This window comes from Aethalodelphis obliquidens, unplaced genomic scaffold (assembly GCF_003676395.1).
Source record: "Aethalodelphis obliquidens isolate GAN/ISIS:26980383/991018 unplaced genomic scaffold, ASM367639v1 scaffold100, whole genome shotgun sequence".
Classification (NCBI taxonomy): domain Eukaryota; kingdom Metazoa; phylum Chordata; class Mammalia; order Artiodactyla; family Delphinidae; genus Aethalodelphis; species Aethalodelphis obliquidens.
The window spans coordinates 1,102,234-1,118,464 of NW_020838044.1; the positions used below are offsets into that span (position 1 = coordinate 1,102,234).

The 16,231-nt window shown below is 40.3% G+C and overlaps 1 protein-coding gene across 3 annotated transcripts in view; it reads left to right on the forward strand.

Moving 5' to 3' along the window:
• Positions 1-921: 921 nt before the first annotated feature.
• EEIG2 (EEIG family member 2) overlaps positions 922-16,231 on the forward strand; it is a 107,374-nt gene continuing 92,064 nt past the window's right edge. The window contains exon 1 of one of the 3 annotated variants that reach the window (XM_027096224.1): positions 922-1,549. In XM_027096224.1, coding sequence (XP_026952025.1) covers positions 1,410-1,549 — 140 coding nt within the window. In that variant the 5' untranslated portion in view covers positions 922-1,409. The remainder of the gene's footprint in view (positions 1,550-16,231) is intronic. The other 2 variants (XM_027096226.1, XM_027096225.1) reach the window with 2 other exon arrangements.

Sequence of the window (16,231 nt, forward strand, 5' to 3'; positions counted from 1 at the left end):
CTCCACCTGGAACACCTCCCCTCCTCCCACACCCCACCTTGTCCCAAATCCTATTCATTCTTTGAAATTTAGAACACTGGTTAACTTCAATTAATTGCTGCTGCTTCTGAGTTCGAGACAAACTGCTTCTTCATTCTAAACACACATGCTAGGTTTGTTTTTTAACGACAGATTTGTATGTCTCTCACTAAATCATAAAACTCTTGAGGTCAGGGTTTTTCTGTTTTTTGAGGGTTTTTAAAATAAATCATTGGGTCTAGACAGTGACTAATATTTTAGGCGATTAAAAAAATTTTATGTGAATGAATGCATGAATAAATGAGTGAACTGGGAACGAGAATCTCTTCTATGGTAGCCTTTCAGAGAGATTACGGAGAGGGTTATAACTCAGACTGAAAACACGATTATGTAACCAAGTAGGCAATATACATTGTAACAACATACACCTACCTGCCTATAGAGGGCAGGTAATTGCTATGCATCTATGGAGACTTTATTTTTAGGCTTTTCAGTTCCCGGTATAGACAGACAAATTTTAGAAAGGAAGGTACTATTTTCATCCCGTCTGTACTCTTTTATCCGGGATGACAGGAATTAAAGAAGAAACAAGAGAATACGCCTGTAGCAGTACAGTGCCTGAGTCCTCAACACATTTTAATCCTTTCCTTGTTCTTCCTCGTTTTATATTAGGAGGCACATGAATTTAGAGTACCTAAAAGAAATTTTAGTTTTAGGATTTCAATTTGACGAAAACAACGTCGTGGAGATTCTGATTAACCCTATTAACCCATGACTCTCAAACCCAAGGGAAAAATATATCAGTGGAGGGGAAGGGGAAGAAAGGGGGCGGAGCAAAAACTGAAAGAAAGGCAGAGAGGAAGCTGTAGAAGGAAGTTCGTTTTTGGTAGGATTTGTCTTTTTTTAACCCCAGAGAGGGGTGACGCTCTAACGCCCAGAACCTCCACGCCCGCCCTCCCTCTTCCGCCCGGCAGTGCGCTGCTGGACGCTGCCGCTAGGGGCGCCTCCGACCCCGAGGAGCTGAGGAGGCGGCGGCAGCGGCAGCGGCGGTTCTCGGAGCTTCGCCTCCCCTCCTCCCAGACGGGCGGCGGCGCCGGCTGCAAGCTGCACACCGAAAGGGCGCCCACCGCTCAGACGAGCTGCAGCACGACCGCTCCCCGTGGGTGGGCGGGGTCCGCGCAACGGCCGCCGCCGCGCTCCGGCCGGGGCTGCCGCTAGAGGCGGCGGCGGCGGCGGCGGCGGCACCGGCCCCGGCAGCGCCTCCACGCGCAGCTCGCAGCCCCGGCCATGGGGCTGGGCGGGCCCGCGGCTCGGCCGAGTTGAAGCGGCGGCGCCGGCCCGCGCGCCCCTTGGGGCCGCCCCCGCACCCCGCTCGCCGGCGTCTGGCTCTCATGATGATGAAGAAGAAGAAGTTTAAGTTTAAGGTGGACTTCGAGCTCGAGGAGCTCTCCTCGGTGCCCTTCGTCAACGGGGTCCTCTTCTGCAAGATGCGGCTGCTGGACGGCGGCAGCTTCACCGCCGAGTCCCCCAGGTAACGCGCCGGCCGCTGCTCCCGAGCAGCTGCGCCCTCGCCTGCCCCGCAGGGGCTTGTTGGATGGGCAGCATCTCTTGTCGTGGCCCATTTGCTCCAGGAGGGCGGCCAGCCTCGTGAGCTCTTCTTTCTCTAGGGACCCGTCTGAGATCTGTCGGGAATGTATCGATCTGCGAAAGTGCTTTGCAAATGGGTTCTCGGCTGGGGTAAGCCACCTGTGCTCGTGATTCCAGATGGTTCCTGGTATCTGTTCTTCCCTCCTAAATTCTCTTGGAATGGGAGCGATGGTCAGAAGGGAGAGGATGCTTCTGGTTTCTCTTTTAGACCTTTCCATATTTGTGAGATGCAAAGTGGAACTTGAGCTGTTGTTAAAACAAAAATAACCCAAACTGCTCGAGTTCCAAGAGCGCCCGCTCTAAACCGAAGCCTGTGCTTTTAGCCTTTCTTCTTCTCCGTGTTGGTTACTGGGGGGCGCTGGAGTCCAGGACGAGGCCGGGGTAGGCCTGGTCAGGCTTGAGTCAAGTGTTCCCTGGCACAGACAGCACAACAGTTTGTGCCTCATCTCAGAGCTGCGTGTCCAGTTACGCGCTAACACGCACTGAATTGCCCGTCTTGAGGCGACCGCTAATGGCTCTCAGTGGGGAGGAATTAGAACCAGAAGGAGAGCCAATGCCCTGCTCTCATTTTGAAATGAGCCCCTGGGCACTCCCAGGGAGTGTCGTTGGCAGGTTACAGAATCAAGTTAGGAGTGGTAGTGTTCCTTGAGTCATTTCAGGGATATTTGTAGGTTGACAGATCTCTCCTAGGGTAAATGTTCCTTAAGAAAAGAGAAAATTTGCGGAATTTTAAAAAATGAACTTTTAAGTTCCTGAGATCAAGGAATAAGGCTCATAGTTAATGCTTATTTTGCTTAGATGTGCTGTTCATGGACTTCATTTTTACCCTAAAAAATATTCTGCTTTACTTTTATCTGTCACCCCTATTAATAATGTAAAGGAAATAATGTCCATGGGTTGTGGAATTGGGACCAGAAAATTGTCCGCAGTGGCAATATTGAAGCCTATGAAAGCCAAAAAATGTAAATGTCTAGTTGGCCAAAGCAAAGGACGTATGAAGCAATACTGATTCTCAGAATTAAAAAAAAAAAAAAAATCAGCTGAGCGTAGTTTTTTAGATTAAACTATGATGACACATCTACACAGTCATTTTTAACACATTGGTAAGAGAACACTGTAACTCAGAATGGTTGAGCAAATATTGTACCAGCTCTTAAGGTGCTGAAGTCCAAAGCCAATTCTTGAATGTTCTGTAGGTGCAAATGAGAGTCTTACCCCGTTCTTTGGCAAAGTCCCACCCACCACTCTGGCAGTTAGACCAGCTCTTCTGGGCCAGTGGTGACACCTGGTGGTCAGGGTACTTCCCTGCTCCCTCCTTTCTCCCTCAGATTATTGGTTTGGCTTGCTTGTAAATCAGTTATTCTGGTATTGCAGACAGTCATTTATTCAGCAAATAGGTATAGGCTAAACCTTTTAAATATCATATTTAATTCTCACAGCAAGCCTATGAGGTAGGGATCCCCATTTTGTAGATGAATAAACTGAGATTCAGCATAACTAACTTTCCCAAGGTCCCCACATCTGGAAGGTGAAAAGCCAAAATTATAATACAGGTCTCTCTAATTTCAAGCAGATTGATGCCATGTAAAGGAGGAAATTGTGCGTTGTGCTGAAGATGGAGTTTCCCAATGGTTTTAACAAGCAAGGGGTGTAATCTGATTTGGAATTTGCAAGATTGGAAAGGAAAAAGCAGAGTATCCTGTATTAAATTTACCCCTTTTTCTTCCAACTAAACTGTGACTTTAATCAAAGTCAGTTAGGTTAAGAGTAGTGCTCTGTATAACCAACCAAACAACACCCATATAGTTTGGAGGGAAGTGATTCATAAGAAGGAGCATGTTCCTTGTTAGGTACAGGTAGTTGGTGTAAAGCTAAGACCAAGATTTTGGAATGAGGTGGATCTGAACCTAAATCCTAGCTCCACAATGGCAAACCTGGGTTGGTTACTTAGCCTCTCCAGGCTTCCATCTATAAAATAGAAACCATCACTCGCTTATGGGGGTGTTGTGAGGATCTAGTAAGACGATGCATCTAAAACAGCTACCACAGTGCTCTGGCACCAACTGACATTTAAAAAGAAGACAAGGAGCTTGTCTGAAAGGGTTTGTTTCCTTTACATGTTATACTTAATTTTTTTCTCCTGGCAACTATGCAAGTTTTGATTTCAAAAAGCTACCTCATTTTAGAAGAAAAAAGAAAGAAAACCAGAAATACTTAAGGATGTGAATTATTTAAAAATTGCATAACTTAAGGCAGAAATGTAGAGAACAAACGTATGGACACCAAGGGGGGAAAGGGGAGGTGGGATGAATTGGGAGATTGGGATTGACATATATACACTAATATGTATAAAATAGATAACTAATGAGAACCTACTGTATAACCCAGGGAACTCTACTTAGTGCTCCGTGGTGACCTAAATGGGAAGGAAATCCAAAAGCGAGGGGATATATGTATACATATAGCTGATTCACTTCGCTGTACAGAAACTAATACAACTTTGTAAAGAAACTATTCTGGGACTTCCCCAGTGGCGCAGTGGATAAGAATCCACCTGCCATTGCAGGGGACACAGGTTCTATCCCTGGTCCGGGAATATCCCACATGCCACGGAGCAACTAAGCCCGTGGGCCACAACTACTGAGCCTGCACTCTAGAGCCCACGAGCCACAACTACTGAGCCTGCGTGCCGCAACTACTGAAGCCCACATACCTAGAGCCCGTGCTCCGCAACAAGAGAAGCCACCGCAGTGAGAAGCCCGTGCACCTCAACAAAGAGTAGCCCCCGCTCGCCGCAACTAGAGAAAGCCCGCATGCAGCAACGAAGACCCAACACAGCCAAGAATAAATAAAATTAAATCTTTAAAAAAGTAAAAAAATAAAGCAACTATACCCCAATAAAAAAAATTTTTTTAAAGGCATTTAAGTTTTAAGTGTTAAAAAAAATTGTCATAACTTTTCATTCTTGGGTACCAGCCTAGGCAGTGCATCTCTAAATAAATGCTAGATTTTAATTTTTTAAAAAATCACCTGTACCTCTCAAAAATCAAATATAGTTAACACTTAAAATTTCTCCCATAAAAATATGCAATGAACTACACAGAAAAGGGTTAACTTAGCAGGCCCAAGACTGCTTTCCTGAGAAAGGCCTGTTTACAGTGTTTTTGCTGGCATCTGGGAACCTGAATGTTCAGCAGTTGCCTACAGTGAATCAAACTTTGGAGTGGCTCATTGTGCCTAGACTACAGTGTGATTTGTGCTGAATACTTTCTGGGAGTCTGGAATTTTGGCCTGTTCTAGGCAGAGGGTGCCTACGTGACCAGCCCGGAGGTGCCTATGTGGGGGGAGGGTACCCTTAGGTACTGCATTTCTAATGAGTTTCCTTGGTAGACACATGTGTTGTCACAATTTGATGTTGGAGAAATTGTGTTCTGGATGACTCCACTGAGAAAGAACTCTTGGAAGCTTGCACTTGGTTTCTGAGGACTTTGTTCTGTGCCCCTTTCTCCTTTGCTGATTCTGCCTTGTATCATTTTGCTGTAGTACATGTACGATATATCTTAGACATGGGTATGACTATATGCTGAGTCCTGAGTCCTCCTAATGGATCACTGAACTTGGGGCTGGTTGTGGGGACCCCTGATGCATGAACCTACGTAAAAGAATAATTCATTTTGTTAAAGAAAAGCCTTGGAGGTACATAGCAAATAATAAATATATTTAAATATATTTTGTTTTGTGCGAAAACTAAAGATGAAGATCATTCATTGTTTACCAAATATTAATTGAACATTTACCAAGTTTCTAGCTGCCCGTCAAGGGCAACAAATATAAGTACAACAAATATAAAGGCCTATAAGGCAATTACCTCTACTTAATGAAATTAGATCATACATGGATAATTGCTTGGTGATAGGAGACAGTATGATTTAGTGCCTAATCAGTGGGTCACACAATGTGAGTGTTGTTGAAATTCTGAAGGTAAAGAGTTTGTTTACAGCTGTAAAGGTTACTGAAAACCACATCACCTTTTCAGTTGTGCATGCTGGAAGGATGAAGTGGCGTTGACAGGGAAGTGTGGGTGGGAGGACTGATTGAGCAAGTTGGCAATAGCAGTTGGTGATAGATCAGCCTGACTGCTGAGAGAGTTCACATTCAACTTCTAGCAGAAGATAGAGACATTGAATGCAATTATAAAGAATTTACTTTCCACTGCTTATAGGATAAAAGTCAATCTAATTACTCCAATAAAGATGTTAAAAAAAGTCAATCTAAGATTCTTGCACTAGGTTGTAATGTAATTAAAGTGATGTTTAAGCTGGCTGGTGGGCTGATGCTCTTTGGATTCAAATGGGGATAGATTAGAAATGAGGAGACAAATTAGGAGTCTATTAAAATAACCCAGGCAGAAGTGAATAAGAACCTGAACTTGGAGGCTTCTCATGGAAGTAAGTGATGAAATGAAAATTCTATGACAGATGCCTTGATGACATGACAGAGTAAAGAAGTCAGGAAGAATCTTTGTTTTATTTTGCAAGGGGAATATACATATCGTTGGGGAGATACGAGGAGGTCAGTTATATGTTTAACATACTACACTTAGTGGCAGCCTGATAAGCAGTTGGAGACATATTTACTGTGGATTTCTTAGCTCTGGTCTATTGTAAGTAAGCCTGTGTACTGGATTTTTCATTTAAAATTTCCTTACACTGTTTTGCCCTTTTAAAGATTATTAATGAAAATTAATCTTAGAAGGATCCAGTTTCTCCTGGGAAGGTGTATCCAGTGAAGATGTTAGAAAAAAAAAATAAAGACTTAAAAGGTACTTATTTGTATACCGTATGCTAACACATATATATGGAATCTAAAAAAAAATGGTTCTGAAGAACTTAGGGGCAGGACAGGAATAAAGATGCAGACGTAGAGAATGGATTTGAGGACACGGGGAGGGGGAAGTGTAAGCTGGGACAAAGGGAGAGGGTGGCATTGACATATATACGCTACCAAATGTAAAATAGCTAGTGGGAAGCAACCGAATAGCACAGGGAGACCAGCTTGGTGCTTTGTGACCACCTAGAGCGATGGGATAGCGAGAGTGGGAGGGAGACGCAAGAGGGAGGGGATATGGGAATATATGTATACATATAGCTGATTCACTTTGTTATACAGCAGAAACTAACACAACGATGTAAAGTAGTTATACTTCAATAAAGATGTTAAAAAAGGTATTTATATGTAATACATGTTATTAAAAAAGGTCAGATTTTTACATATGATAGTTAATAAAACACTCAGAAAATACATTGTATGATTATAATAATCTAATAAACTGAAGCCAAATTATTGCCTAATAAAATATTTTTGAAGACCTTTCAAAAAGACAGAATGTTACATTAAAATCTTTTCAGAGCACTCTTCCTTTGTAAAAGCATTCACATCACTTTAGAGGTTTACTAAGACTATCAGAACAAGTTAAATAATTTCTGGTCTGCTTTAATAAAGAAATATAATGAGAAAATTTTCCTGTATTTTTTTAGGATTTCCAAGTTTGCTTTATTTTTTTCATCTTTTTTTGTGCTCATAGCTAAATCCTTCTCTAAGTTTCACATGAGCTTGTGGCAGAAAACCACATGTGAATTCAGGGAGTGTCTGGGAAGTTTATGAGCGTATCTGTGTTGGATCTTTTACTTTGGAAACAAGTTGAAGGCGTTTCTTTCTCTTTGGCCAGAGTCTCTTCATGTTTTCAAGATTTTAGTTCACTGCACATTGTGTACTTCTTTTTAGTAACTTTTTTCCTTATTTCAAAAATAACACATATTCATGTGGAAAACTTACAAAATAGAAAAGCAAAAAGAACAGAAATTGCATATAAATGAACCAGCTAGAGATAATCACTTATTATTTTGATGTATAACCTTGGAGACTTTATTGATCCGTACACACACATATATATACACACACACCCTCCACACACACTTATCACATACTTTTTTTTAAAAAACCAAAATGGGATCATACTATACTTATATTTTTTTTCATTTAATATATCTTCCCGTATCATTAAGTATTCAATTACAGACTTATTTTTAATAGATGCATACCATTCCATTGTATGGATTTCCATGGTTTGCTGGACAAAGCCCCTTTTGAAATAGTCTTCTTTGCTTTCTTTTTTATTAACATTTTTATAAACACACTAAATTGAGCATCCTTAAAGATGTGCACATCATTGTTATTTTTTTAGGATTCACACTTAGAAATGGAATTATTGAGTCAAAGGGCAGTTTTAAGACTTCTGATATATGTATATTATTAACTTGCCCTTTGATACATTAAATTGACTTTTTTAAGATGAAAAAATTAATAATAAGTAACAAATACAAAAAATAATGCTGTTTGACCATATGGCACAAAATTATTTATACCCTGACCAGAAATGAGGTCATCTATTCGCATTATTATAATAGCTATAAAAATGGTAGCTGACGCTTAATTGAGCTAGTACTTTTTCAAAAGTAGCTAGCACTTTGCCCATGTGTCAGGAACTTTTCTAAGCCTTTACAGCCTCAAAATAATCCTAGGAGGAAGGTACTATTACTACATTATCACTACTATTACTACTGCTATTACTCTCATTTTATACCTGAGGAAACAAGCCCAAAGAGGTGCTGAAAGTTAACGCAGCTAGTAAGTGGCAGGGCAGGGAGGCAGTCTGGCTCCAGGGTATGCTCTTAATCACAAAACTCTGTTGCCTCTCAAATTTTATGTTACATGTTTTCTCATTCTTATGTTTTAACAAAACAGTAGATAAATATATATAGTATGACTTTTTCTGAATGCTAGTCTGAGAAAACTGGTTCCAGTGTGTGACACCACTAAACAAGTCATTAGACCTGGCCCCTTTAGATTTGTCCAAAGTTATTGTATATGAAAGATGAGAAACATAGTACTCATGCACGTACTGTTTTTTTCAAGGTGTGACTTTCCAGTTGTAAGTCCTCAAAATTGTTTCATTACTGGATTGTTGTACCTTGTAAAACTGTTATTAATGCCATTTTCCACTAGTAAGTTAATAGTCACTATTGTATGTCTAAGCCTTGCACACTAGGCAGTTTATAAATATTTATTGAAAGAATGCAGATATTTGGAGAAAGGATCTGTTGTAGCTTTGCTAAGAATGACAAATACACAGAGATTCCCAAATTAAATACATGGGGAAGTCATATGGGGAAGTATATGCTGTCCTATGTACACAGCTTATAAAGAATTAATGTTCAATTTGGGGTGTCAGCCTTTGAGGGATATTATCAAGTAGAGATCCAGTAAGATCAAGTAAGATTCTGAGGAATCCCGAACTGTGTTCATAACAGGAGACTGGGGTGAGTCTCAAGGGAAGATGATGGTGTTCAAATACTAAAAATTGAGCATGTGTACATGTATATTTTACATTCCTAATTTTATGTATTACAAAATCCTTTTTATAGATGTGTTACCTCCTGTTGGGTTAAGATATAGATCAAGTTCTGTAACACATATATTTGAAAAATAACAAGTGGCTTAAACTAGGTAGAAATTTATTTCTCTCACATATAAAAAGCCCAAGCTGATGTGGTAGCTCTGACCCATCAGGTTATCAGGGGCCCTGACTCTTTATCTGGTTGCTCTGTTATACCCAACCAGATATTGTTCTCACCCCCAGGGACTAAGTTGGCTCACCCCGCGTCCGAATTCCAGCCACTGGGAAGGAGGAAAGGGGAATGGGAGATCCTTTTTGCTCACAGCCTGTTGACCAGAACTTGAGCACGAGGACACATCCAGCCCCAAGGAAGGATAAGAAATGCCGTCTTTGCTGGGTGTCCATGTGCCCAGCAAAAGAGTCAGTTACAATAAAGAGAAGGGGAAGACGGCTATCAGAGGACAGTTAGCCTCTGCCACTCCTCTCTTTTAGAGAAGAGAAAGTTGATCTGCAGAAAAGCCACACAATTTGTTCAAGATCACACGTTGATTAAATGAAAGATATTTGAAAGACTGTCCCATAAAGAGGGAATAGACTTATGCTGGGTACATCAGAGGAGAGAACAGGACCAGTGGGGAAATGTTGAAGATGGCATGTTTCTATTCAATATAATAACAGAAAAGATAATCTGTAACATTTAAAAGAAGACGGTAGTTAGTGAATTGGCTACCTTGTCCATTTGTCAGGAATGTTATCCTTCATTAGAAGGATGGGTGATCTAGGTGATTCTTAAGGCCCTTGCTAACTCTAGGTTTTCTATGATTAAGCTTTCAATTTTATTTCCTAATACTACTCTTTCTAAACCTCCCATTTTAGCCAAGACTGGTCAGTTTATATTAGCCAAATATGTGTGCATTTCTGTCTCCTTGGTACTCTCTCCTATTTCCACCTCTTCTTTACCATTCTTTTAGTTGATTGAAATTCCAAGCATTCTTCAAGATCTAGAGCAAATGTCTCATCAGCTTTATGCCCACATCTGTCCCAGCCTACAATCCACCCACTGCTTTCCTCCAACACTTACTTCATATACTAAGTCCTTAATAAATATTCGTTGTTTGTTGAATGAACGAAATCTTTTTTCATCGTCCCTACTATGATTTCACCTCTTACTCAATTCCTGTACTTCTTGTTTCTACCATTCATTTCACCCAAATTTGTTCTTTTAATTACCTATAAAAATTTTCCATGCAGTGTAAAATTTACAGTAGTAGAAATACAAGAAAAGGTAGGAAGAAGTGTTTAACTGGTTTGTTTTTTTTTTTCTTTTTTGGAGGGGGTGGGTCAGGGGAAGTGTCATGGAAGATAATTTTTTAGCAAGGTTTCGAAAAAAGTCTAGCTGGTGAAGGAGATGGAACAGTAGAAGGAACAGTACACACAGCGGCAAGGAACAGCGGCATGGTGTGTGCTGGAAGTACTGTGAGTATAGTGGTGTATTACTGCTGCCACATAAAGAACAGGAGAGAGTGGTCATTTCACGGAGTCTGGGCTTGCTTGGATACTCAAGCATCTACGGAACCAAGAGCAAAGGAGTGACTTATGCAAAGTTAGTAGGTTAGCTTAGGTAGGGCTGGAATTTAAGAGAATTCTCATCTGATGACCTTAGCTTTCTCAGTAGGAGCCAAAAAAGATGAAGTGAGGGATATGAGGATAATGATAAAAAATCAGAAAAGCTTCTATAAGGAATGAGAGAAGCAGCTGACCAAAGACAAGGCCTAACTGAAATTTAGAACATGAATTTTAGTGATGGCAACATGCATGTTCCTGCATCTTTCTCTAGAGAAAGTCTAGAGAGTAGGCAAGGCCCCGGGTATAGGTGTTACTGAAATGGTATGAGGATAGGCATAGGGCAAAGAACTCTGGGTCTAGGGTGTTAGGTTATTTGCACAGTGTTAAAATAGCCAGTATGATTGCAGGTGTTGGAGTGAAGAGAGAGAGAGAGAGGGAAAGGTACTTCTGTGTGACATTAACCAGGAGAAGAAGAGTGTGACATAGCCATATGTCATGTGCCTCAAGCTGAAAGGAAAAGAGGTAACAGCCTGTAAGTGGCACTGAGGAGTTTGGAAAATGCTATTGCTGCCTCCAGTGGAAGATGGGAGTGGAGAACACTACCCCCTATAGAGCTTCAACACAAGTAGTGTGCTCACGAGCTAGCCAGGTTTCACTTAGGCAGTGAGTAGACTGTCAGGTGAAGAGGTTGAGAATGTAGAGTTTGTTCAACCCTGGAACCCGGGTTTCAGGTGGTGTGGTAGAATGAGTTGGGAAAGAGAGCAGCCACAGAAGAATGAATCAGGGTGAGGAAGAAAAGAACTGTAGGAACGAGCAGTCTGGAGACTTAGGGAGAATAGGTGACCAGGACTTGCACTATGGTCTTTTCCTGTGGATTACAGGGGTGAAAAGTATACATACAACTGAATGGCCTTAAGATTTCTAATATGGATATAAAATAATTTAGTGTCACTTAGTAATATACGTTTAGATTTCTCCCATGTCTTCATGGCTTGATAGCTCGTTTCTTTTTCACACTGAATAATATTCTCTTATCTGGATGTACCATACTTTATCCATTCACCTACCATTCACTGTGTGATTCCACTTATATGTGCTACCTAGAGTGGACAAATTCACAGAGATAGAAAGTAAAATGATGGTTGCCAGGGGCTGAGGGGAGGGAGCATTGGGGAGTTGCTGTTCAGTGGGTACAGAGTTTCAGTGTTACAATATGAAAGGGGTTCTTGGCGATTTGGTGCACAACAATATGAATGTACTTGAAACTGTTGAACTGTGCACTTGCAAATGGCTAAGATAGTAAATTTTGTTATATTTTCCCACAATTATTAAAAATGAATAAATATCTTACACTCTTCCCCCAATTTTTATTAGGCCAAGCCAATTATTTACATGTTAATATATTCAAGTAAAGTGAATTAGTATTAAAAAGAAAGTTTTCTCTCTCTTTTTTAAAAAATTAATTTATTTTATTTTTGGCTGCATTGGGTCCTCGTTGCTGTGCGCAGGCTTTCCCTAGTTGCGGTGAGCAGGGGCTACTCTTCATTGCAGTGCGAGGGCTTCTCATTGCTGTGGCTTCTCTTGTTGCAGAGCATGGGCTCTAGGCACACAGGCTTCAGTAATTGTGGCACGGGGGCTCAGTAGTTGTGGCTTGCGGGCTCTAGAGCGCAGGCTCAGTAGTTGTGGTGCACGGGCTTAGTTGCAGCATGTGGGATCTTTCCGGACCAGGGCTTGAGCCCGTGTTCCCTGCATTGGCAGGTGGATTCTTAACCACTGTGCCACCAAGGAAGTCCTGAAAGTTTTCTTTTTTTTTTAACTTCGCAATTTAGAGACATTTTGCCCTGAATTTTCTGCAGATTCAGGGCAAAATGAGCATTGATGAGTCCGTTCAGTCATTCTACCAACTAATATGATTTAACAAAATATAGACATATTGGCTTATTTGGTAATTAATTTTTATTGAACAGTTTTAAGAAAGTCCCTCTTTTTTCCCCCTACTTGTGTTTCTGCTTATTTAAGTCATTATTTTTGCTCATTATATGTCTTGAGATATATGTTATTTGTTGCTCATCAACAAATGTCAGCATTTGTTGATAAAATTATCTCTAGTTTATCTTTTATTAAGTATAGTACCTTGAAGATAAGTTTGTTCTGTGAAAATAGTATGTATGATGCTTACTTACATCCTTTACATGAGCTCTTTTCATCATCTCAAATGATATCTCAAATCTCAAATGATATATTCTTTACGATAATCATTACTGTAAACATTGGTATAAAATATAATTTTTACCATCCAGGAGCCTGCACTTTATTGGGAGATATTGACATATATTGTTAAATGCAATATAGGGCAGAGTGACAAAGCCTATATATAGTAAGTGTACAAATAAAATTGTTACAGCAGTTGAAAGGAGGAATGGAGCTATTAATTCTGAGAAAGTAGGGAAGACTCCTTAGAAGAGGCGGCCTGTGAGCTGAGCTTCGAAAGATTAGTAGGATTTAACCAGGAGGGGGGAAATGGGATGAAAATGTCAGACATTTTGACTCTGATAATGTTTTGACTTGTGTTTATTATCAAAAACTATTTTTAAGAGTGGTACATTAATACTGTATCTTCATCAGAAAGCATTTTCTAGTGCAACGCTTTAGAAAACAGACTGGCAATTCCTCACATGTTAAACAGTTACCATATGATCTGGCAATTCCACTAATATACCCCAAAAGACATGAAAACATATCAACACAAAAACTTGTTCAATTAACACTTGAACAACACAGGGGTAGGGGGTTGGAGCACTTGCCTGACACACAATGAGGCCAAACAAACTGAAAAGTCAGACTTCGGAGGGTTTGGAGCAGAGAAAGGTTTATTGCAGGACCATTTAAAGGCAAAGTGAGGGAGAAGCGTGGTTAGTTGTTGCAAACTTCTTCGTGAAGGAATCCTTTGTTCTTGCAGCTGTCCGGGTAGGTCAGGTCATGATCTTCCTGTGTTTAACAAAACAAATATTATTCTCTGTTCTACAACTTTTTATCTCTGTATGAATGGACTCTTAGAGGTCAGAGCCCTGAGAATAGGCTATCCTGTATATTTCAGACTATAGGCAACATTCTTTTACAAAAGGTTCAGAGCCAGCATGACTAAGCACAGGCAACAAAGCACAAAGGTTAAAGCAAAAGGAATAAATCTAATGAGTCAGATTTGTTCTTCCCTATTACACACTGACTCTCCATGCAGTCAAGTCAACTTATCTTAGTCGGCCCTCCTTATCAGAAATTCAGTATCTGTGGTTCCACATTCGAGGATTCAACCAGCCATGGATTGGGTAGTACTGTAGTATTTACTACTGAAAAAAAATCTGTGTATTAGTGGACCCGTGTGGTTCAAAACCATGTTGTTCAAACTGTACATGAATTTTCATAGCATTATTTATAATAACCAAAAATCCGAGACAACCGCATTGTCTGTCAGCTGAGGAATGGGTAAATAAAATCCATATAGTGGAATATTTTGGCAATACAAAGAAAGTACTGATACATGCTACAACATGGATGAAACTTTAAAACTTCATGCTAAGTGAAAGAAGCCAGTCACAAAAGACCACATATTTTATGATTCCATTTATATGAAATGTCCAGAATAGGCAGAGTCTACAGAGGCAGAAAATAGATTAGTGGTTGCCTAGGATTGGGAGGTTGGAGGGAAATGGGGAGTGACTACTCATGGTATGAGCTTTTTTTTTGGAGGTGATGAAGATGTTCTAAAATTGATTGTGGTGGTGGTTTCGCACTCTGTGAATATATTAAAAACCATTGAGCTGTAAATTTTAAATGGGAGAATTGTATAGTATGTGAATTATATTTCAATAAGGCTAAGCATTTTCTGACAAAACTCCATTAAGCCAATCTAATTAACTCCTTGGATAATTTTCTATACCAGTTTATTCTTTTATTTAACAAATATCTGTTGAGTGTCTGCTATGTGCCAGGCACTGTTCCAGGCATTTGAACTATTTCTATTATTTTTCAGTTCAGGCCTTTTTTTTTTTTAAATAAATTTATTTATTTAGGCTGTGTTGGGTCTTCGTTGTTGCACACAGGCTTTCTCTAGTTGCTGCAGGAGGGGGCTGCTCTTCATTGTGGTGCGCGGGCTTTTCATTGCAGTGGCTTCTCTTGTTGCGGAGCACGGGCTCTAGGCGTGTGGGCTTCAGTAGTTGTGCTCGTGGGCTTCAGTAGTTGTGGCACACGGGCTTAGTTGCTACGCGGCATGTGGGATCTTACCGGACCAGGGCTTGAACCCGTGTCCCCTGCATTGGCAGGCGGATTCTCAACCACTGTGCCACCAGGGAAGTCTCCACTTCAGTCTTTATTTTATGAAATTATTTTCCTTGGTGTTTATTCTCTTCTCTGTATATTTTAGAATGAACATGAGTTATAAAACAAGTGTAACCTAATCTGTATAGTGGCTGTTATTTTTATAAAGTCCAAATTTTCAGGATCAGATTTTACATTATCTAAATTCTGTTAAGAATTCTTAATTTTTGTGACAATTTATAGTCAATAGCAGTCTTTATCGTGTGATATCTTAACCAGTGAGTTGTTTTAGCTAATTTTATGTTTATTATTGGTACCATTAATATTCATTATGAGCTGGATAAAAGACTTGTAGAATTGTTGTTTCTTAGCTAATCCAACAGAAAATTTTGAGCATTGCCTCCCGCTCTATATTATGGTTTAGGGATCAAAGATGTTCAGGGTCAATATGTCCTGCTTTGGGGTAGGAGAAGAACAGACCTGATAAACAGGAATACAGAACCATAAAAGTGGACGGTGTTGAGCACTTGGTGGCTAGGTGGTGGAGCGGAACAGAGAATGTTCGGGGCCTATAGTTAAGGACAAGACTGCACTGGGGGCCAGATTTTGGCAGGCCTTGGATGCCATTCGTGAAGACCAGGTTTTATTTTGTAGGCAATATGACCCTGAATCCCTCTTATTTTCTGATTCTAAAATTAATTCAAGATCACTGTAGAACATTTGGAAAATACATAAAATTACAAAGAAGAAAATGTTACCTATCAGAGACAATTACTGTTAAAATTTTGAAATATTCCCTTCCAGTTTCTTCCAATCCATTTTTATCCTGCTTTTTTCTTTTACTGAACATTATAATATACGCATTTTCCATGTTATTAAACACTTCAGCATATTATTCTGATAATGCCATATGTAATATTCTTTCATGAATGTACTATAAGTTAAGTAATAATTCTTCTGTTTTAGATATTCCTATTTTTTCAATTTATTCCTTCTCTTGCCAATACTGAGCTCTTTCCTGTGAATATTTGAATGTGAGGTGCAAGCAGGGTCTGTGATGATGTGTGGTAGGCAGCTCAGAGTTTATATCTTTTTTTTTTTTTGCGGTACGCAGGCCTCTCACTGTTGTGGTCTCTCCCGTTGTGGAGCACAGGCTCCGGACGCGCAGGTTCAGCGGCCATGGCTCACGGGCCCAGCCACACCGCGGTATGTGGGATCTTCCCAGACCGG